The following is a 24,196-nucleotide window of genomic DNA, read 5'->3' on the forward strand; positions in this document are numbered from 1 at the left end:
CTTTAGCAACAGTATGCACAGTCTCTGACGAGAACATGCCCATACTGCCAACATATTCCAGGAACCCTTCAATACTCCCTCCAACTCCAAAATAATACGATTTTGCAGCAAGAAGTCTGTGAAACAAAGCTAAGGAAAAGTGTTGAGTAGGACAATGAGAAAAACTATGAAGACCTATTACAGAGCATCACTAAATGAAAACAGCCACTGAAACAATTAGTATGGATACCCTGTGGGCTTTAGTGCTGAGAGGAACTGAGCACTTATGGACCTGTCCGGTGTGCAATGAAGTTGTTGCCCAGGAAAAGTAAGACAAGTAAGACAAAATGAAAAGAAACTAAGAAAGATTATAATTTACAAAAAACCGTATGATTTATAAAAGCTTGTGATCTGATTTGCTCCCCACCAACTGCAATAATGGTAAGACTGGAGGGACCTCTAGGAACCCCCCCCTCCCCCCAGCGTTTTTTTCTGTAGTTTCGACTAACTAATTCAACATGTGATTCACAATGGACTCTAAGGGCATTGAGCAATTCAACTATCCCTGTCATAATTATCAGTGTTACGTAACATGAAGACATGACTTATACTCACGCCCTTTACATTGCAAAAGTGCACTGATGTATTTTAGACAATAATAATCATGTCATATACATTTACATTATATTCATGTTTTAAATATATATCCATTGTGTTTCACTTTCATCTTTGCTTTCCTATTTTTTCCCCATTCCATGGGCATTATTGGTATCCTTGTTACTTGCCTGTATAATGCTTTTCAAAGGGGAGGATGGATGTGAAACAAAATAGTAAAACACTGCTGTCTATCCAAAATATCTTCAGGTGTACCATGCAGCTTTTCTTCATTGGAATTTAAAATAAAGATTAGTTTTAGTAATAGTTTTACAGCACTTGCAAAAGAATAAGGTCACATAAGTGCCGAAGATTAGAGGTGTTACAAGAAAATAACAAACAAAAAAAAGAAGGAGGGGAGATAAAGACGATAGCCTACATGTTTGACAGGAAAGAAGAAGCAAACCACACCAGAGCACCCGCCAACCACCCACTTAAATAAGGATACATGAAACCATTTTCTTTGAGCACAGCATCAAACAAAGCATGAAGTTTTGAGTAATTTTCCTCATTGTAGATGGTTTCAGCTGTGAGAATGATGTCATATCTGAAAATGAGAAGATTACAAAGATAGCATTCATACATTAATGTATGATAAAAATTATTTGAAAATACTAGACAGCCCTGACTTAAAGCAGTCTAAAGTATTGTTGTAAAAATCCCATCAACAGAGAAGCCAATAAAATACTGCTCTACAGAAACACAATCTCCATCAGTTATAAGAAGTCTACATTCTCTCTTAAAACAGTTCACTACCAAAAGAAAAAAACAACAAAAAGACTGGATAAGAGAGGTGTGATACAATAACATGAAAACAGTCAGTAAAACATTTTCAAATAAATTCATGAACACAATTACAGTCGACCCTACTTTTGGTGAACTTGCTTGAATTGATCATCAGTTAAGTTGATCTTTTTGTCAGGTTCCAGCCCCTCTAGTTCTTTACATTTGTTCAAGTCAAGTGGTTAAGTTCAGTTCAGCATAACTTTAAAAATGTATGAGTTGAAGTGCTTTTTTTACCTCCAACTGCAAGTATGCAAAGGTTGAATTGTTTCCCCCCCCACCCCCTCCGTGTAATGTCAGATGCTTCACAGCAGTTTTGACACAAGAGAAACTTAAAGTAAAAGAACAATTATATTGTAGAGCTGATCAAGCAGCCATAATAGGCTTACATATTATCTTAATGAAACAGTGAAGGGAGAGCAAGAGAGGGCGTGCATGTGTTTGACACTACGTCGCAATAACCACGCCCGTTGTTGCTTCCTCTCCCCTGAAGGCCAAAGGAAATGGTACACGGCAAGGCCATGAACAATATAGTAAAACTTCGAATAAAAATAAATACTCAGCTGAAGGAATGAACAAATATTGCTCGGTAAACTTTCCTGTCGTCACCATTTTTACCACAGTTGCTTACTAGATTTAGAATTCAAATTATGAGCAGGGAAAAAGATCTTGTTATGTCCCTTGGTTTTGAGGTCTCAACGGTCAAGTTGAACTTCAGAGAAGTTGATCTCTATTTCATTCCCCAGACGACATTGACTCATCCGCAGTCGACTGCATTGCACATTGTTGATAAAGTAAAAAGAACAACCCACCTTACTGTCAAAATCAAGATACAAATATTAACGTGACACCTGGGTAATTCTCTGTCTTGAATCATGTAGGAATGCAGAGAATAATTTAATATAATATGGTTGCCATTAAGTTAAATAAAAATTTCAAATTCAGGAGTCATTGTATAAAGAAACTGAACAAAAACAAACATTTTGTCCCTACTATAGAGCAAATCATAAACTTATAGATCTTTTTACAAGACAGTGAACAGCACTGGGTAATAATTAAGGAGTGCACAACTTCTTTACCCTTACAAACACTAACTTCAACTTTTCTCTGTCAGACAAATCAGAAAATGAAGACCAGTCTCCAGCAAAGTATCTGCACCGTTCCTCAAGGTCAGTATTCTCTGTGCTCAGTCTCACATTGACACACGTCAGCAGTTTGAGGACTTCTTCATTCTGCTCAAAATGTGTACAGAAAAAATTATGAATTTATTAGAGTACCACCACACAGAAACATTTCTACTTGTTATTCAGCCTTTCAGGACCTGTTAGACAGCTTCAAGTTGGTAGTGTTGTTGATAGAGTTGAATCTGATGAGATTAGTATTGGTATTCATCTATCAGTAAGTAATAATCTTCACAGTGAGTATTAAAAAAAAAGATTTTATTTTGAATGTACATAATGACGTTAATATTTAAGACTCGCTTCAACTAAAACAGCAAATAATTATAAAGCATTAAACAGAACATGAGAATATAGGCCCAATTAAATTCATTTACCATTTTCCTTCTTAAAAGGTTATGAGGAAGTCTTACCATGTCCAATTGTGTTAGGGCATAATAAATAGATCTACTGAACACCAGCACGAAGTGATTTGCTTTGAAGTTCTCCTCTGCTGAGTTTTCCTCCTCTCTCCTTTTTTCCCCATGGGGTCAAATGCTTCACCTTCTACTTCTAAGAGACCAAAAAATAGCTAAGAGAAGGACATTCCACTTTATAACTGAACCAAACCCTACAAAATACCTTAGACTATATTGCATAGGCAAAAAGGTCACACATGTGCCTCCTGAAAGTCATTTACAGTGAAGAAACGTAAAGGATAAATTATCACTGTATGTGACAAAACTCTAGAGAACTACATACAGAAACACTAACTGCTTACATAGTCTTGAAAATGCACTTGTTTTGCACCACTTTTCAGACAGAACAAAGCTGGCAATCCAGCTCCACAGCCAAGCTGAAACAAAACAATTGGAAACATGTGATTGTTCCTTTGATTTAATGAATTGTTCTTTGTCACTATGGGTAGATTGATTTAGAAAAATTCTGTGAAAAAATAAATAATCAAAACAACATTGATCTTCATGATAAAAAATAAATAATATATAAAAAATTAATATTTTGCCAGAAATTGACATTAGACAAGATACAATCTGACTGATAACATGGAATGACTTAATGTTGCTAGACTTAGTGGTACAGTGACCTTGTATTTGTTAATTAGAGTCAAAGAAATATTGGACTCACAGAAAGGAAAAGGAATTCCCATTAAAATCATTAGCCTCCGAACCAATAAAATATTTTGCCTGCAAACATTCCAATCTGATATGTCTAAGCATCTGATGATGTGCCTAAATGTGGATCCCACATCTGAAACATGTACATGTATATTTTACTTTGTGATGATGTACCAGACACACAGAGTCATTTTGTACGAACAATCTAAAGTCTTCTTTCACTGTGGACAGCAGGTCAAAAGTTTCAAGGGCTTAGATGAACAGCAGAGGTGTACAAGTTTAGTGTGTGCTACTGTCATAAATACTATTCTCATGCAGTGAACAGAGATAGAGACAATGACTGTGGGAAGGTCTGAGGTGCCAAAACGTGTATCTTGCTGTCTTGGCCTCTTGAGGTATTACACAAGTACATCATTGCCTTTTGAGTTTTCTCTACGGGTTATTAAACTGTTTTTATGAGAAATGAAGGTGCTTTTTAAAATGTAGTAATTACCTCCGACCTACAAGTAGCACTAATGATGCTTCATTGTGCACTTTTTCCCTCCCAGGTAATTTCTGATTTCACACTCTTGATTACCAATGTACTAATCTTGTGAGGGAAAATGCACTTGTCAACAAGCATAGTGAGAAATTTCTCCTCTCTTTTGAGAGAATGACTCAACAAGTTTTAAGAATTTTTCATTTGACAGGACATTATGGTATGTCCAGTATATTTAAAATAAGATCTTGCTGCAGTCTAATAATAATAAGTCTTACACATGCCTAATGGTATTTGGAAAATAAAACTCATACACAACTAAACTACATTCAATTAAAGAAGCCAAAACTGGCACAAAGTATAGGACTTGATGCAATAAAGGAATTAACGCTGGATATTACCGAAGAACTGTTGTATCTAAAATTATGTTTGTTTGATTTTGCTTACACCTAAATCATTGACTCAGAGAAATTGAACATCAGATATGACAAATTCACTGAACATGAGGTTAACAGTGCCATAAACTGAATTTGTTTGCCTGTTGCATTCAAACAGCTCTCTGGCAATGACCATGGTCGATCAGATGAAAAGACAACAACTTTCAAAACAAGGCTTACTTCTAGCACTGATTTATCTTTTATGCCAAGGGACAATCCTTGCAGTTTTGTACTTAAAAACTCTGTGAGATCAAAGGCACACTCCCATATCTTTAAACCTCCTGAAACAAATGAAGAAAGAATGTGGAGTGAAAAATTCAGGTGCATCATGTAGTAAAGACATTATAACACAACGAAAAATTACTTTTTTCCTTCTGCAATGAGGTTGTAACAGTAATCATGAGCAGATTACAAAATACATTGTAATACATATTTTTTTCAAACTTGCCAATACACACACTGTATGTATATATATTATATTATATATATATATATCAACATCTTCACACCTGAGCATCAAGTTGAATCCAATACAATAATTAAAAGATTTATATTTTTAGATTATACAGTGTTCACTTTACATCAAGAGCGGAATTCAGGGAACTTACCCACTACAGCATAACATAAAGTTTTCCCTTTATTACATGACAGTAATCGAACGACATTAGAAACACAAGGTCATATTCACCTCCATTTAAAATATAATATTACCTTCATAGGAGCCAGAGACAAGATCACTATGGGAGCAAACAGCCTGTAAGACATGAGAAGTGTCCAAAAGTTTCTGTAGTTCTTTGTCATTAAGAACCATCTGTTCCAGGCAACTGGTGTCAACAATTCTGAGCATGCAGTCACCAAATTCAAGTGACTTCAGGGTTAGCTGTGAAATAAATTACCAGAGTTGTGTACAGTCGGTCCTGGCTATCGCTGGGACTGACATGAATACTCAAAGATCATTACCATTGCCAAAACAGACTCTAAATAAGTATTTCAAGTAGTAAAAGATTCAAATTTATAAACGAAACAGAAATTTTGACAATGTTTTATAACTAGAATTGGGTTTTCTTTTAGAGGGACAAGCGCTTTCCTGATTGTGACATCTCTGAAAAGTATAATTAAAAATAAAAAGCTGCGAGACTGAATGAAATAATTGACTGAGGGATGTACAATTAATTATAAGACTTTCAAGTTAATTACTTTTTTGATAGTCCAGTTCTGGTCTTCCTCCATTTCACCATAAACAAAAGAAAAATGACAACTTACCGACGGACACAAACTCTTTTTTCCCTCTGAATGGATCAATGTCATCCTGTTTGCCAGAATTCTATTCTCTTTAAAAATTTCAAACAAAAACTCATTGCAAAATTTAAAAACAATTATACCTTTTTAACAATTTCCTCCCCATAAAACTCTTTCATTTCAACCGTGGGTTTCCTTTTAGTCTGGCTGCCATGATCTGAGAGACTTTCTTGGTCTGTGAAAAAAAAGGAACACACAAAAAGTATACGTAAAATTTTATTACTTTTGACTTTGACACATTAAAAAAACCTAAAGGTTGAATTTCCTATTCAGGGTAAATGAATGAGAAAAAACACACCAAGGAAACCATATGGCAAGTGCGCACGGCTAATCCAATTCAGTCGAATTGAGTTGGGGCTGGCCAGATTTTATTCATGGAGGGGCAAAAGCTACCATTGTGGCACAATACGACCGAATTCGATTGTGACTGATGTGACTTTAAAAAAAAACAACATAGTTTTTCAAGGCTATGAAATGAACAATCAGATGTTTACTGCAAATCATAAGGCTTGTAATCTACCAGTCCACAAGGTCAGGGTCATTATTTTTTGTTTGCCTGTGCAGAATGTGGTATTGGAAAATGTAGATTTGTAAAGGATCAATACTAATATTTAGAAAGCTATTACATCCCCCCCCCCCCCCCCCCCATGTCTGCAGGAATCAAGAACCTCTCAACACAGCAACCGCAATATGTGGTAGTCAGCACTTGAAGCCATTTATGGAAAGAAATGGGTTTCTGAACAGTAAGTTTTGGATAAAATAGCAACACACACATCAGTCGAAGTTTTCTATTCTTGTCAGATTTGACACAACAAGGGGGTGAGCACTGAAGCTGCCATAAATTGACTCAATCCCGCTAACGGGCACCTGGTATTGCAATGTTGAGTAAGACCTTTTTGTTTCTGTATCAACAGATTAACAAAGTGTGGAAATCGTGAAGAGAGAACAAAAGAAAAACGACCCCTGTATCTCATAGCTGAGAGTGAATCACAATGATAGCTATTAATTAGTCTTGTTATGACGTTGCCACACATCACATGCCTAACCCTATATCCTTTTCTGATTCCTTCACAATTTACAAGCAACAGTGTTCTAAACGTAGATAACGAAAACAACTGTGAAGTCAAGATTCAGCCTATGTGACAAAGGCTTATCCTGTTATGTAGGTCTAGATTAAACAAATTATAATAAGCGTGCGTACCTAAAGAAAGGTACCAAAAGTCGCCGCAGACCATTTTGAGCTACAGGCTGATAATGATAAAAAATTACTTTTTTGACAAAAATGTGTTTCAATTTATATTTAAAGAATGATAGTTCCACCATTTTTTAACAATGCGTTAAAAGAGTTCTCATTGATTTGACTTCTAAATATTTTATTTTGAATTATTTTGAGGGTAGGGTATGTTTTAAAAAGATAATGAAAACTGCTTTTAAAAGGTTTTAAAATCTATTCTTGAAGCACATTTTCTCTTTCCCGCTATGTTTTACCATTGAATTCTATTCACGATATTGGTGTCAACTGAACATTGAATTGGAAATGAAATTTGAGTAAAAATACATTAGAAACAATTGAATCATTGCTTTTTTAAAGTTGTGTTCTAAACTTAAAAGCTAATTTTCTCAAAATTAGATCTTTATACCCTACCTCGCAAAATGTGCAATATCTCAAAAATCTACTTGAGATATATTGGAAATTCAAAAACCACTGTGCTCAGCATTGAATGTTCTATTAGGTACAACCCTTAACTCAAAATGGTTAAAATCCAACTTTTGGTACCTTTTTTTTTGGCACACACACACACACATACCTCAAATCTCAGTGGTTTCCCCATCTCATTATTATTATTTAAAAAAAGAGGGGGCGGTTACAGTAGTCTATGGCTATAGATGAAAATGATCGCTTTTCTGTCCTGATTGAGGCGATTGATTATCGGAACTTGTGTTACATTAAATTACTTAACTGTATACAGTAGTCTCCGCTTAAACGCACGGTGCTCGGGATGGCTCCGTAGCATGTGTTTATACGAAGCGTGCATTTACATGAACCTTTGCATAGGGAGGAAGGGACGCAGTCATCTCATGGCCTTGATATTCTAGTGACCTCCCTTGGGGGTGGGGGTCACTTTGGGCCGCAGAAAGACAGACTTGAAGCAATGAATGCGCCATAAAAAGTCGGGAACAGATAGCCTAAAAAGAAATTGTGATAGTCATAGAGACGACCGGCAAGCCACGTGGCTATCCAAGCGACCATCCCCGACCGTAAATTCATGAACGAGCATTCTCGCGCGTTGTGCATCATAGGCTTCGGTCTAACTAAACATTAGTTAACACGCAGTCACTCAAACACCAGTCAGAAACCTTCTCTCAAAGAGATGCATTTCCAGTGACCAATCAAATAACGTTTCAGTCCCCCAACCCCCGAACATTTCACCAACCAGTCGAGGACCTATGTGTCAGTGGAAAGTTGGATGTGATAACGCTGTCCATCACTCTCTTTGTTCAGCATAAGGGGCAGTCTCACCAAATATCCGTTTTCTAGGCTAGCTATGCAGATCGTACAGCAGTCGTAGTGAAAATTTCCCTTAGTCAAGCTTTATCTGTTAGCGTGTTTCGCAGATCTGAGCGTGTGTTTAGAATGAGTGACCGTGCGTTTGTACGTCTAAATTATAAAGTAAAAAACCAGTCAGATGATGAAAGCGTGCGTGTGAGCGGAGCGTGCTTTTGTATGGCATGCGTTTAGGCGGAGACTACTGTAAAAGAATTGAAATTAACAAGACAGAACGATAATATTGGTATTGGATCACAAAAAATGAAGCAAAAGTCTTAGAAAGTATCACAGTTTGGAAATATGGTAAATTTTTACTTTCATTCCCACACAATGCACTGCTTTGGATGGGGTCAAACCACCTGAAACCCCCTGCCCGATTGGGCCAAGGCGCAGAAATTACAACGCAATTAGGTTTAGTGTGATATAGAACTACAGTCAAACCCGCCATGACGGCCACCTGTACAAACGGCCACTTTCCATTCCCCCCCCCTTGCGTTTTTTATATATAATTTAACTGTGTGAAACGGGCACCTGTCCAACGCGGCCACCATATTTTAACACACAACACCTATCACACTAAACAATAACCCCCGTCTTAGGGACTCCATTACGTTTTTTCATAAATCATGCATTGGCTCCTGGCGTTGTGGGCGAGCCGTCATAATCCAATCACCTGTCGTTGTTAGGTAGTCCCTCCAACTGATCATGTTGCATAGGCTCCTCCCACTGTTGACCAATAGGTAACAAATTTTCAGCTGCTGGTGAGTTAAGCGTGTGATCCCTCATAACCCACAAGCCCCGCCCACAACTCATACACAAAACGTAACTGAGACGAGTGATCACTGTTTACCCAGTCTGTCACAAAGTAACAATGGACGTCAACATGAACTTGTGACAAAAGTGTCGCCCGTTCTCCGAGTGGTGGTGACCCACGTGTTTGTTTTACCATAAAAAGCAACCGGTCCTCCTGGTCTGACACATTTCGTTCTATTGTCACCCTTGTAAAAAATTAGCAACAAACTAAATAAAAAGAAGAACCCCCCCCCCCCCCCAGCGAAAGCAACAACTATATATAACAATAACAATGACAACAATGTGGCGACCTCAGAAAGGAAGGGTTTGCTTTCTTTATCTTGATCAGTCCTGCCTAAGACAGCGACCTGTCTTATGAGGCCCCTTTTCTCCTTGACAATGGGTAGCGTCTTACACTGGTTCGACTGTAATTCGATTAACAATGATCAAATATTTTAAAAACTAACAATTATTTAGCAATGGAGATTAAGTTGATATAATTTGTGTTCAGCACATCAATATTATCATCCGTACGCCCCCTTGACCGTATTTTGAAGTCATTTGTAACTTCAGCGTAATAAGAGTTTGTTTCCGGCCCTCCCTCAGTTTTAACAACTCACACTGATAGGTCAACTTGAGCCATTTAATTAAGTATACTCTACTTTGAATGTGAGCGATAATTAATCTTGATGAACAAAATAGGTGTTATGGGCTGTTGGTATTCTTTTCAAATAGGCTCCCAAATCATAAATGCCATTTTCAACCCTCTAAAAGTACTAAATTTCAATTTCTTCGGGGGCTTCGCCCCCTGGACCCCTGCCCCCGGCAGAATTTTCCTTACTTTTCCTTTTCAGCTATTGTAAGCACAGAATGGCAAAGAATGAAAGGGGAGTCTCATGTAGATACCCAACAGCAAGACAAAATACTATTTGATTACAAAACATATTGGGTTGAAATTGATTTTTGAAAGGGGTAACACACCCTCAAAGAGTACACTAGTACATCGTAGATCTTGTAGGCCTACAATTAAACTTTTATCAAAAATTGTCCTACCTAACTAAAAAAAGACATAGTCGGTAGCAGTACACCTTCATCAAGATTTCATGCACTACCAAGACTGATAGTACACTTAACAATCTTCTGCTGCAGTTGCACAATTGTAAAGGCACTTTAGAGATACATGTAAATTTATTTGATAAGATAGGATAGATACGAACCCAAACATCAACACTTTCACCTAGATTCGCATCCCACAATCGTATTCAGACATTTTAAACATTCTCTTAAATCTAGTATTAACTCCTAAAGCCAGGAGCTTCGTTAAACTAATCGTTTTCCTCCAGTATCTTTTCAAAGTCAAAGTCCAGATGCATGCAATTCTGCGTATGGTCACCAAGCCTTTAAGCACAAGGAGGGCGTACGTCCCATTGCGCCAATACTTGGGGGGGCTTACGGTCACCTAAGAATAGCCCCATGAGGGCGTACCGTCCTCTAGCGCCAAGCACTTGGGGTGCGTACGACCACCTAGTGCCAAACACTAGGGGGGCGTATGGTCCCCTAACAATAACATCAGCCAATTTAATAACTAGTTAAAATAGTCCAGCTAACTTTAACTAGAGTAGAGTGTGAGACGGGAGGGAAAGTAAAACAATACGGTAGCGTCAACTGCAACAGAGTGACGTGATGACAGCTGAGGCTGACGTCAATTACCACAGAGTCTATCTGCATCAATGGACCAAGATTTTAACTCTTATTGTCCTGTGTCCGAGCGGAGACGCCAATCTTTTCAGCAACTTCTTACTCTAAGGTGTCCAACAAGCGCCCCCCCCCCCCCCAGTAGATTAATTTTCAGTTCTTTAGGCCCCCCCCCCCCCCCCCGGATCCTTATTCCATACCCCCCGTTTATTATGTCCAGTTTGCCACGACCGATGATCATGTGAAACATTATAATCATAGTTATATCTACTAAAATAGAATCTAGATATATCTGAATAAAACTTCTTTTTTTCAAAAAATGGCAAATTAGGCAACCCTCAGTATTAGTACTGGTACCCGGTTGGCTACCTCAATTTTCTGTGCATTTTAAAAACATTTGTACATATTGGTTTATATTTTCTTATGAAACTGGTTTGTTCCTAAATGGGAAAAGTTGTCTCAGTTAACTTTAAGCTTACTAAAATTTGGTAGCCAGTCATTTTGTCACACCCCAATTGTGTGGGACGAAATGACTTCGCTTATTATATAGGCCTATCTCTTCAAGTAGAGTATTGAAGGATCAGCCTAAAGCTTTTTTCGTTAAATCTTCGTCCAAACTGTTCCATAGTTGAATATAGGGGCTCTCGTGGCCTCGAGGTTAAGGTGTTGGCCTCTCATTCAAAGGTCCCGGGTTCGAATCCGGGTAACGACCAAAAAATTTTCTTCTCTAAAATCGTCTCCTTTCACCTCCTTTCCTGCTCTCTAGCAATGTTCTGTTGTCTGCTTTCATTTCCACTTTCTGCCCCCACCCCCTCACCTCCTTTGCCCCCTCCTCTGAGCTCCTGATTCTTTCTGCAAGCCTTTCTACTGCTACTCCTCGGCTCTCCTTACTGCTGTCTTTCTGCCACACCCCTGATCTTTTGGTAGGAAAGATCTACACCTAGCCTTTTCAGACAAGGGCGAAAAATCTCGGAGGGCCCGTGTGCAAGTTGCGCATGTCAAAGATCCCTTGGTGGTCTAAAATCGATAAGAGTAGGCTTCGGCCGCCACCTGGGCAAAAATCAAAACTGAAAATCTTAGGTGTGTCCCGCGCGCTCATATGACCGTATGCAGTTGCGAGTGCCGTAAAACACTTTACAAAAACAAAAAAATAGTTGAACATAGTTTAAATTCAAGGCAAAAACAATGTCTGGTAAAGATTTAAAATTTAAGGTTTTATGTTCGAAAGTAAGGATCTAGCTTTTAGCACAATCGCAGTACGTACCATACACTTCTATTATATTTATTTTTAACAGAACTAATATGGTCTTGCCAATTACACCTTTCATCAATAATACCTAAAAACTTTGTTGATCTGATTTCAATATCATCAATACATATTTATGAACGGTGTAGCTGATCAGGTAGGCACGATGACTCGCACAGCCACAGCCGTCCCCTGTCCCTCGACAAACAGCCCCAACCCTCCCCCAAAAATCGTGATTTGCGATTGCCATGACAATGCGCGTTTGGCAAGTGAGACCCCAAGAATTTGACAATAATTTGTTTTGCAATTAGGTTTGATAGGCAATCTTTCCATCGGCTAGCACATCAAAAAGTAATCACTTCTAAGACTTAGAGCCAGAAGTAATTGTCGGTGGAGTCAAAACTTATCCCCAAACGGGACCCACATTCTTAACTAGTACCATTAATTTTTGACCACTTGTCCGCCCTCCCTCTTTTATTCAATACCTTAGAGTACCGCAAATTAACTCGATGGTAATTGACATCAGCATCACTTGTCACTGTCACCACGTCACTCGGTGAAGTGACTTTACTAAAGTACTACAGACTACTGTAGTGACATTATGCTTATAACTTTAAAATAGCACGTTAAATTCCCAGTCTACCTCCCCGACTCCACTCAGACCTTCAAAACTTTGAACTGGGCCTAAAAATGCGCAAACTACCGTAAATTTGTCATGAACAGATGGTATAACAGTGGTTTTCGGTCTTCCATTGTGATTTTGGAAGCCAGTAAGTATAATCTTGATTAGATCTAGATATCTAGATTATAGATCTAGATAGATCATGTTTTATTAAAGTGGTCGCTCCTTACAGAAAAGGGAATAAAATCAATTGAAGAATTTAACGTGCTAAAGTTAAACTTAAAGCGGCGATTTTGTAGTTTCGTTCGTTAAAGTCAAGAGTAGGGGGGTTGCAGGGGGGCTTGCCCCCCCTGACCCTGACCTAAAAAAGATATGGTGGTGGGGGGGTTCAGGGGGGGCATGCCCCCCTGAATTTTACCCTAATTTGATGCTTTGCAGTTAGATTGCATCCCTGCTCTTTGTGCAGCCTATTTCAAATAGTATTTGGTCATCAAGACTTCTGGATTTCTTCTCTGGATGTAAACAAATGGATCGTGGACTTAAAACGAACGGAACTACAAGATCACCCTTAATTGCCTTAAAGCTAAAGGCTAAAGGCTAAAAAGTATAAGATCACCCAGAAATATTAAGGAGGACCGTGTACTGTTACAATGCATCTCCATCACCTTTTTTATGAGCATTTTCAACACGCAGCGAGCCCTCGACGGAGCATTCACTATTTGGGTCTTCGAAATTGAAAGCAAACGACATCTTTGAAAATTCAATGAAAATGTGTTTACATTGTCTTCTAGGCTTATTCTACTTTTACTTTTGTATTCATCAGACTTCCGGTGCAAAATTTAAAAAGCTGTACTCCCAAGGATTGAAATAATGTATATTTTCATCTAGCTTCTGACCGAAAGTTACGTCTATTTTCATCACATAAACTCTGAATGGTTGACAATAAATGTGAAAAAAATAATTTTGATAAATTGAATATATTTTGAGTTTTTGTTATCCTCTGTAAATACCTAGACCTAAGCCTAATATTGACTTGCTGAATATGCACTTGAGATCTAAAACTGTGATTAAAAAATATTAACTGCAGCGGTGCAGCGAATTTCGTTTCGTTCGTAAACATGGACGGCACGTGTTGACAGTCAACAGGAGCAGTTGGACATAGGAAGGCTGTGGTTGAAAATCGAAGTGTACGCCGTGTTTGAACAAATTAGAATTTATTTAAGCAGTCATGAAAGCTCGACCGAAGGCACCTGCCCCGAAAAGTAAGGGCAAAATGACACACAAAAAGAAACTTCCAAAAAGTGCTTCGAGCAACCCGACTACTAAGAAATTCAGGGAAGCTGCAAGAAGATCACAAACGTTCAGTGGCGGATTATCAAGCTCGGGGTCAACGTTTGGGTCGTTTGGAAAAGGTTCAAATCCAGGTAATGAGTCTGCCCATGTATTTCACCTTAATTATAGATCTAGAATCTAGATCTAAGTTTTGTTAGGTAAAGTTACCTGTCGGTCCGATGAGTCGGATCTGTCAGGGGGCCCCCGTCCAAGATAAGTGTTGCCTCGTCGTGGTCCTGAGTTCGACTGAATATCTCAATGAGTCTCTCAGACGATGTCTGCCTATTTCGCGCCGGACCCTTGACGTCATGAAGGGCGTGCCACTCCCCTTAATTATCTTGTCCCCACAGTAAAGATAAGAGTCATGTCCCTTGACATCACAGGCCTACAATACAATGTTGAATGGGTCCTAATTTCTGGCCTACTAGATCTCTCTGTCTCTTTCTGAATACTGTCTATCGGTGTGGACGATCAAATTGACCAAAACAAAGTTAAAAAATGATGTTAAAACACAAAAGTAAATTAATTTGGTTGTCTACAAAGATGCTACGGCTATTTAACTTTTCGAATCGAGCCGAACTACGCGGGTCGCCATTTTGTTTTGTTCTCTCTCTCACTCTCTCTCTCTCCCCTGCCCACAGACAAAATTGTACGCTTTTAGTAGGCTACAAGTACAGTTGTAATGGAACGTTTGTTCACAGCACAGAATTCTACAATTTTTCTCTTATCACAGTGTAGAATTCTGTGGTTTAGGGTGAACGCAAAATTTGTTGACACGCGCACCGGGTGAGAATAGCCACAAGACCCGCCTGCACTATTCTCACCCCGGGTGAGAATAGAGGTGGCCAAAGATAAGAGTCATGTCCCTTTACATCACAGGCCTACAATACAATGTTGAATGGGTCCTAATTTCTGGCCTACTAGATCTAGAATCTAGACCAAGATCTAGATCTAATTGCCATCCGGAGCCGTCTAGATCTAGATCTAGCGCACATGCGATTAAACGTAGAAAGATGCAAACTGTTTTTAGGTAGGCCTAAGGCGCCCATCTTGTTTTACGTCAGACCAGGATACCCCTCCAATCACATGAGTACATCTAAGTAAGTAATCCAACCACATGGCACCAACCAAAGAAAGAGGGAAGTGTCTATGTATATATAATGCTTACGGAGTGTCTACGTACACGGTAACCGGGCACGTAGCTTCAGTGTCTACGTACACGGTAACCGGGCACGTACGGTAGCCTCAGTGTCTACGTACACGGTAACCGGCAACTGGACGTGTAGTCTCAATGTCATGTACACGATAACCGGGCGCGTAGCCTCAATATCTACGTACACGGTAACCGGCAACCGGGCGCCTCTCATTATCTACGAACACGGTTAGCGGATATTTAGTTTCGTAGGGGAGGGGGGGGTCTAGAGCTAGGTGCACTGTTACTGCTTTGCTCCTTTCATGACGTTGACATTAATTTTTCCTTTTTCACCGTGTGGTCTCAATGTCGCATACACCAGACCTGCCACTCTATGAAACCTGAAAATCAGGATCTCAGGGAGAAAAAATCGGGATCAACAGCAAATCACCAAGGTGACTGCCAAAGCTGACTTAGAATTTTTCCAGGGGTGTCCATAAATTACTTGGCCTGTATGCCCCCTGAGTGTCTTTGTTTGCGGGCGCGCGTGTGTGTGCGTGCGTGCGTGCGAGTTATCATTATTTTTTGTAAGTCCTGAAGCATCACGTCAAGCACTCCTAGTCCAAGTGTCTATACCCCCCCTCCCCACCCCAACCAATAAGTCCCGAAATACATGAACTTAAGTTGACCCCGACATGCAGAAAGAACTCACACGGAGATGCCATGTCACGTGACGCGAATGCGCAATTGAAACAATTTTATTAATGGGTCCGACTAACTGCGAGTTCACACAAAACTCTCAGATGAGCGACAGTCGTTCCACTTCTAGTACTCTAGGATAACGACGACGGCCGACCGACCAATTGTACCAACAAATCTCTTATCCCTCATATGCGTTCAGACTAAAGCAACGACATCAGCCGTATGTTTGTCTTGTCAGCGCAGTTACATGTTAGTAATTGTGTAAGGGTTAGAAAGACAGTCGCTCGTCCGAGTGTTTGGTGTGAACGCACAGTTACCAGACCTCGGACAAGGTTTGTTTTGAAAGTAGCAGCGGAACTACGAATATTATCGATTATTTGTATGTCCCAAATTGTAACAGTTACCAGGCTATCATCGGAGAATTCTGAGTGCGGGCAAAGATCACACACAACTTAGGGCGAGTCAACTACTAATTGCGGCATCGATATTTCGGGAAATAGTGCTCTGAGTTCCTACTGACAAAAAGTTCAACGGGTGCTTCCCGCGATAAAGGAGAAGGCAGAGTACGTTTTAATAAAAATCCGATACAACAGCAGACTGGGACAAAAAATCGGGATGCTTGAGATTTGGAGCAAAAAATCGGGATATCCCGACTAAATCGGGATGAGTGGCAGGTCTGCATACACGGTAACTGTGCGCGTGGCCTCAATATATACGTACACGGTAACCGTATACTTAGTTTCAGGGTGTGTGTGTGGGGGGGGGTGTGCGGAAGGGGGCTTCCGCTTGAGCTAGGTGCACGCACGGTAACTGCTTAGCTCCCTTCATGGCATTGACTTTTTTCCTTTTTCACCGTGTAATCTCAATGTCACACACGCGGTAATCGGGTGCGTAGCCTCAATATCTACATACACAGTGACCGGCATCTGGGCGCCTCTCATTATCTACGACCACGATAACCGGGTATTTAGTTTCGAGGGGGGGGGGCTTGAGCTAGGTGCACGGTAACTGCTGTGCTCCCTTCAAAACGTTGACCTTTTTGCTTTTTCACCGTGTGGTCTCAATGTCACTCACACGGTAACCGGGCACGTAGCCTCAATATCTACGTACACGGTAACCGGACGTGTAGTCTCAATGTCACATACATGGTAACCGAGCACGTAGCGTCAATATCTATGTACACGGTAAGCGGGTATTTTGTTTCGTAGGGGAGGGGGCGCTTGGGCTAGGTGCACTGTAACAGCTTTGCTATTTTTGTGTGTTGTGAGCGGGTGGAATGTAATCCCAAAAATGATCCCAATCTACCCCCTGTCATCTTTCCTAAGGGAGAGCAACATGCAGTGACACTGAAAATCTGCGAATCTGGAACAGAAAGCTAAAATATAGATGTTTACAAAACATGTAATACTATCACGAGGAGAGAGAGAGAACGAGACTCAGAAAACAGAGAGAGGAAGAGAGAGAGAAAGAATAAAAAAGTATGCACTTGATGAGGTCATACCTCTCTTAAAACAAAGGACAATGAAACAAACGCACTATCACCAAGGAGATCCTTGACTATCACCCATCCAATGAAACGCGGGCCTTTTGGTTAAAAAACACGGCTTACTAGGTGTGAGTATGACGGATCCCAATTCCGTACAGGGCTTGCACCAATGCACGCTTTTCCGTAGCACTAGCAGGAAACTCTAATAATAATCAAAGTTCTAAATACTAAAATTTGCTTCCAAGTTCAGTTTTTGTCATCCGATGTTGCCTTCCCCCCCCCCCCCCCCACAGTACCTTTTAAAAAACCCAATAATTCCCCCATTCTGGAGCCCCATATACTTCGCGCAGCGCACACTTTGAATGAACTTTGGTGACCCCAACGATCACTGGTACTCACAATGTGATGCGAAGGTACATGTTCACTGACCGGTCATGATGTCGAGCCCGACAAGACGCTTGCATAACTTTTTTTTTCCGCAAGTGAAAGCACAGGACAATGATTTATTTTCATGGCAACACAGCGTTTGTAAAGCACAACCTGTATGTTACAAATGTTGCGTTAATCAGACTGCTACTGGCAAATTTCTGGGTGGTAAAGAAAGCGATAGTAGATTGAGCTTCGGTACCGCGCATACACTTACGATTGCCGCCAAAGCGCCCTGTTCATACCTAAAACTATCTTTTGTTTTGGAAAGAGTTAGCACTTGCAACTCAATAAGTTCATATAAGTGCCGAAGATTTAGAGGTGTTAGTGTTACAAGAGAGTAACAAACACATGCAGAATTTGTCTTCTCAAAAGATTAAAGAAGAGGTCTCAAAACAACTCTTTTGACATCTATAGGCCTACTTCAGACAAGAACAGGAACATTTGTTGAAGAGGTCTCTTTCCTGAAGTGTTTTAGCTCGGATGTAATGTGCTTTTGTTGTTGTTAACATGTTAATCATCTTGTGGTTAAAAGTATAGATCTTGGACCACTGTAATAAATAATTAACAAGAAATCTTAAACTTGAGATTTTTTAAATGTTGTGTGAACTTTAGGACTTTATGATATGTTATGTTGTGTAGACTCACGGTAATGTGGTCTGTACTCTAAAATTATGTTTCAGATCAGCAAGGTGGTTTGACTCTTGAAGCCCTTGAGAAACACAATGAAGCCATGGGCGGTTTTACTGAAGCTGGGCTTGATCAGGACGATGCAACGTCTGTTGGCCACAAGACATTTAACACCTGGGCAACCAACATGACTGGATGTACAAATGTGACTTTTAACCGAGTGCACAGATACATTAACTCAAACTCTTTGATGCAGAAAGAGGTAATGTATCATTCAGATTTAAGTTTTGTCCTTCTCCTCTGTTGTCTTCCTGTTGACTATTGTTCAGCTGTTGGGCTACAGTTGTTTCCAATACTGAAATTTGGAAGTGCCTGGAAAATCACTTGGTAGTTCTCATATCAACTCTAAATATTAACATTAACATAAACATTAGTCTGTTTGGACTTTTTACATGGCAAGTTTTCGATATAAACAGATATATATATATGCCTATGTGAAAACCGTTCCCCCTGAGGCGAGGTGATACAATAACTTATTGTGTGTAAATTGTTCCTTCTCGACTGGGGTTCGAGGATCCTGTGTCGGAATCTCCGCAACTTCATGTTTAAATAAGACTCGAAAGGAATAAATGGGGTTATTGGTCAGGGAGTAGAGTATGAGTACTGTATATTATTAAGTCTATAACGTGGTTTGTCAACTTGCTACCTACAACCCCTTACGAAATCCTCAACATATCTGCCACTGTACTGTCTGCCTGCTAAGGTCCTCTCTTCACTTGTCTTGGCCAGCTAGAATAGGCTGATACTAACAAGGTCACCTTAGCAGAGTCTGTGCCCACCATTTTGGAACTTCACAGTGACATTAAAGATTGTTCCGGTAGGGAACGGGATAGTGGGTGCCCACATCCCTTTTGTCAGGGCAGAGGAAGATAGGACTAATGCTAACTTTAAAAAAACCCCAAACTAACAGAGCATGTCTTCTTAATAATTATATTCATAAACACCATCCCACCTCATCTCTTACCGCCACCACCACCGTTCACTTCTAAAATCATCATTGCTCTCAGATCCTTCTCAAACATCTATAATTATCTTGAACATAACAGTTACATGTTATAACAATTATACATAATTCACTATTGGACACTATCGTATGCACATTTTTCTATTAATCAGATGGTGTCAATATAGAAATGGGCAAGGGACAAAAAAAAAAAGAACATATGTGTGAAAATAACTTTTACTTTTGATTTTCCTTCTGTATTTGACTTATAATTTATCTCTGGTTATGTCAACTTGGTGATGTTTGCTAATCCAGTAGCTCATTTAGTGGGTGGTTGGGGGGCGCCACTAATAGGTCGTACTTCTTTGCTTTCCCTCTGTTGTTTCTGTCTGTCTGTCCCAGCACTAAGTGACCATTTTGTGTCAATGTGCTTCTCTTTACTCAAACAAAGTAGCTTCATAATTTTAAAAATATAGGTTTTGAATTTTAAAAATTTTGTGCAATTTGAACATTATCATGACCATAATGATCAGGTCATGAAAAAGAAATTAGTGGAGTATTTATTTAGATCAAATTTGAGTGAACTGTGAATGTTGCAATCAGTTGTCCATTCATTTTTTAATCCAATATAAAAATCATGTTAATAGTATTCCGTTGTTCTTTATTCTAATGTTTTTTGTTATGTTTGTTTTGTACTGTATATGTTTTGACCTTTTCATTTTGTGCAATATATGTTTCTGGTTTATCCCATAGCTATGTCTATGTATAATCTGTACTGACACAAAGTGCCACTTTTAATTTTTAGATCTTGGCTGTTTTGGCTGCCATCACTGAAGTCATTAAAGAAAAAGGGGGACAAGGGAGTGATGTGCAGTATTTTGCTGTATTGGTAAGTATGATGACCTACAGAATCATTTACTCTCTACCAGAGAAATATTTTATGTAATCTTTACACTGTAACATCATGTGTATAAATATATATTTTTACGGGAGTACACCCCCCTGGGCGATGCCACTGACTGAAATGTCTTTAATAATAATGATAAATAGCATTTGTATAGCACATGTCCCCGCTCAACAGCAGGCTCTATGCGCTTTACACTATATTATTACCCCTGCAGACCATAGAACACTCCGAAACATTCTCAGCTTCCTTTACGCCATTCCGAAAGGGGGGACATTTTTTCGTTCTTATGCACAGTAGAATTGTAAATGGGCTGATTCAACAATGTCACGCTCATAACTGTGCCTGAACTACAACAGGGAACTGCTGCTTTTTCTTTCCTAGTCCTTACTATCGTCATTTTCCTCCTCTTCTTTTGTATGTTTGTCACACTCTTGTGACCCGCTATTTGCGGGGTGCCTTGATAGTCGAAGCAGACTTTGTGCTGTTGAAGCTAGAGAGGTGAGCAGAGTAAGCCCGATTCCCTGTAAAGATTTCTCTGTTGACATCCACCCTTGGCGCTCATATGACCTTATGCAGTTGCGGGCGGCGTAAAACCTCTACTATAAAAAAACCACTTTTTTTTTCAAAAGTTTTGGTTTCACTCTATTAAGCACATGAATTTGGGTGGGACAGTTTGTGCTTTTGTGGGGTCTGCTGTTCTATTGTTTTGTTATTGAGTTCCTTTGTTTTTAAATCGGATTTAGTGCCTTTCTTGTTTAGTCAATTTAGAAATGTTCAAACGGGATAATGTCTTTTGAACTGAAATATGTTTAGTTCAGTATGTTTGATCCACGCACAGAGCTATTTTTTTTCACTCTCTATGAGGTGTTAATAAATCCAGCTTTTTAAAAGAAAGTTTTTTCGACTGCTTTTATCAGTGGATGGTTGGCGGGTGCTCTGGTTTGGTTTGCTCCTTCTTTCCTATAACACATCAATCGTCCTTCTCACTATCGCTCTACCTTAAAAATTCCAACGGACCTTAGTTTCCTTCTATGACAGACACAGTACAGATACATTGGTCCTATTCTTTGCTCCCCTGTCTCCCAAACAGGGCCCCAGGAACCTCTCTGGAGAAATGATTATACTGTCCTTAATATGTATCTTTTATGCGCTTGACTGAGCTAGAATAGGTTTCTCAGTTATGGAAAACTTTTTTTCCCCTTCACTATGCAGGTCTCAAGTTTACAGGAGGCAGAAAAAACAGAGACAATGACAGCCATGGCTCATCTTCTGAGCATTGTCATAAAAAAGTAAGACTGGCATGACAATGCACTGAATAAATGTGTTGTAGCTCTACATATTTTCATTTGTGTGTGTGTGTCTGGTGAAAGGTACCTTATGGTGCATTTCGTGTAATTGCATATTATTGCATTTTTTGGTACAAAAATCATTTCTGAACCACTTGTTTTTTTTAAAAAGATAGCTTCAGTGTTTTTGTGAGATCTGATTTATATTGTCAGATAGAGTGCGGAAACAAAGTTTTGAAAAAAATGGGTTTACAGTTTCCCTTAGATCTGGATCGAGTTTTACTCGATGTGAATATGGATCTTTCAGCCGGCCGTGTTGTTAGCCTCCAAAACCCTTAACAACACTGTCACTTCTCGAAAAGTGTCGTTACAACGTTTGAGAGCAAATTCACATTTAAATAGAACTGGAAATTTCACAAAATACTAAGTGTGGGAGGGTACATGTATGAGCAAAGTCTCCCTTCCTTTACAGTGTCAATAGTCAATGTATTCGTGCGCACTAAGTACTATGAGAAAGCACACAGGCTGACCTAATTTTCATATTATGTGATTTGAAGGGGTTGATTTTTATGAATGAGTCGAAGGAATCATCGTAAATAACAATGCTAGAAATTTAAAAGTGACTTTGCTTTGCTCATGAACTGGAACAGGGTGCAAATGTGCAAAACCTGCCATCCTTTACTGTTTTGTTAAACTCATGCTGATCGAGATAGGTCACAACCTGACCTAAATTTTGGTGTGCAATATGATGGAGGTTTGCTCTCATGATTCAGTCATCAGTGACAGCATATGTTCCCCCGCAGTCTTTGTTATTATGTAAGATGAGTGTTGTTAAAATTATATCTTTCTCCAAGCTTGTACACATTTATTGTTAATGACGTTAGGTTTTTCATTATCAAGCTCAAAGAAATAGTCTTCCATGGCAAAGGTTGCTGTGTTTGGCGATTCTGTGTCTTTTTCATCGTTGTGATGACAAAAAAGAGGCTAAAACAGCACCTGGACATGGATGGCTGGTGCCTCTATAAATAAATCATTGATGGTCAGGTCAGGTCAGTCATCATGGTGTCTGTAACAAATGTGTCACAACGTGGTGGAATCAGGCGCTCGTAAATTTTTCGGCATATGGAGTTATTGGTATCATCTTAAAGTCTGTCCATTTGTCTTGGTTTTGCTGAAAAAATATCCAGTTATCTTGGAAACAAGTCAAGATATTGGTGATTGAAGGAGGTTGGGATCACCTGGTTTCAGAGTAAAATTATCGAGAAAATACCTGCCAAAGTTTAGTTTTTTCCCAGGCTTGAGAGTCCCTGGAAACCTAAAACTTACATCTTTTATTCCTTTAATCATTGTTTTTCAGTAAAATCCCCACAGAAATGTGTTCTATAATAGGCATGATTGGTGTTGAACCAAAAAATAAAAAGTCGATAAAAATTCCCAGACCTGCGGGAAAATGCCAGTTTCTTCAGTTTCATTATTTTGACGAGCGCCTGATTTCACCACGCTGCCTCACATATATTTATATAACATATTACTTGAAAAAAACATCCTTTGATGGCATTCTCTAAGTTTGCATAGCTACAACTTTCATAAACTTTCTTCATATCTTACGGTAAAACTTTTCAGTGTGTTTGGGGAGGGGAAGATGGATTGGTGCCTGGTGGTGGTTTATTTCTTTTTTCTTTCTAACTTTCACATGTTTTGTTCTTTTAGGGTCCCTGTTGCTGTCTTACAGAAACAGTTCTCCCAAGTGTCAAAAACCCTGGTTGGCATAATCACTCATTGTGCTTCCAACAAGGAAATCTTAGCTCCTCTTAAGCCAGTAAGTATTTTCTTGTGGAATTTATTTCTAAGAGAATGGGTTAAAAGATTTTGTAGGTTTATGCTAGTGCTTTATCAAGCACGCTCGTTACTCGCGAGTGGCATACTGCTTGGTACACTGCCGCTTGAGCGAGAGACGGAGATGCCAACCAGTACGATTTTACGTATTTTAGTACGATTTTTGGCCGAAAATACACGAATACAACTTTTCATGAAAAAATATGCATCCTGGAATGCGAAAAATACGAGATTCAGCTTGGGCGGGTAAACCTAATTATCTCAAGTCCCTTCTTTTGTCAAAATAGTATCAGTATCGCAGAACTGGAGTATTTGAAAACCAAGTCCGATGTGGTCAGTAAGTTAAATTTTGCCGGTCGCGATCGTATATTCATTCAGCTTTTCCCCGTGCGGAGAGTACGTTTCACTTTCACGCGAATAGGCAGCTATGGCGGAAGCGTATGTGACACCGAGGCTCGATGGAGAAAATCAAGATCTACTTTCGCTTTCGTTACCACCAAGAAGTTTGCCAGCAGTTGTCTGATAACGCAACATTTGTGGCATGCAGGTTGTGCAGTATAAACGCAATGTCGCCGTGCAAATTAAATGTAAGAAATACTCGGACTCGTCGCTCTGCTGTCACTTGTGGGG

The 24,196-nt window shown here is 39.4% G+C and overlaps 2 protein-coding genes across 4 annotated transcripts in view; one reads left to right on the top strand and one right to left on the bottom strand.

The window, feature by feature from the left end:
* Positions 1 to 13,670, bottom strand: LOC101857590 (histidine protein methyltransferase 1 homolog; the record flags this gene model as incomplete). 3 transcript variants are annotated; one of them, XM_035971888.1, is given in 9 exon segments in its annotated part: positions 1 to 116; positions 1,082 to 1,180; positions 2,512 to 2,648; positions 3,355 to 3,429; positions 4,805 to 4,905; positions 5,336 to 5,504; positions 6,007 to 6,098; positions 9,145 to 9,197; positions 13,492 to 13,570. In XM_035971888.1, coding segments are annotated over 8 exon segments (823 nt in total), but the record flags the coding sequence as incomplete, so codon positions are not given.
* A 273-nt stretch (positions 13,671 to 13,943) lies between these two features.
* The window catches only part of LOC101856684 (RRP12-like protein), a gene marked incomplete in the record, with an annotated part of 70,156 nt that continues 59,903 nt past the window's right edge, over positions 13,944 to 24,196 (top strand). The window contains 5 exon segments of the mRNA XM_005106389.3: positions 13,944 to 14,250; positions 18,588 to 18,796; positions 20,343 to 20,426; positions 21,657 to 21,733; positions 23,441 to 23,549. Of these exon segments, the coding sequence (XP_005106446.2) occupies positions 14,055 to 14,250; positions 18,588 to 18,796; positions 20,343 to 20,426; positions 21,657 to 21,733; positions 23,441 to 23,549 (675 nt within the window).

Source organism: Aplysia californica, unplaced genomic scaffold (assembly GCF_000002075.1).
Source record: "Aplysia californica isolate F4 #8 unplaced genomic scaffold, AplCal3.0 scaffold00530, whole genome shotgun sequence".
Lineage (NCBI taxonomy): Eukaryota > Metazoa > Mollusca > Gastropoda > Aplysiida > Aplysiidae > Aplysia > Aplysia californica.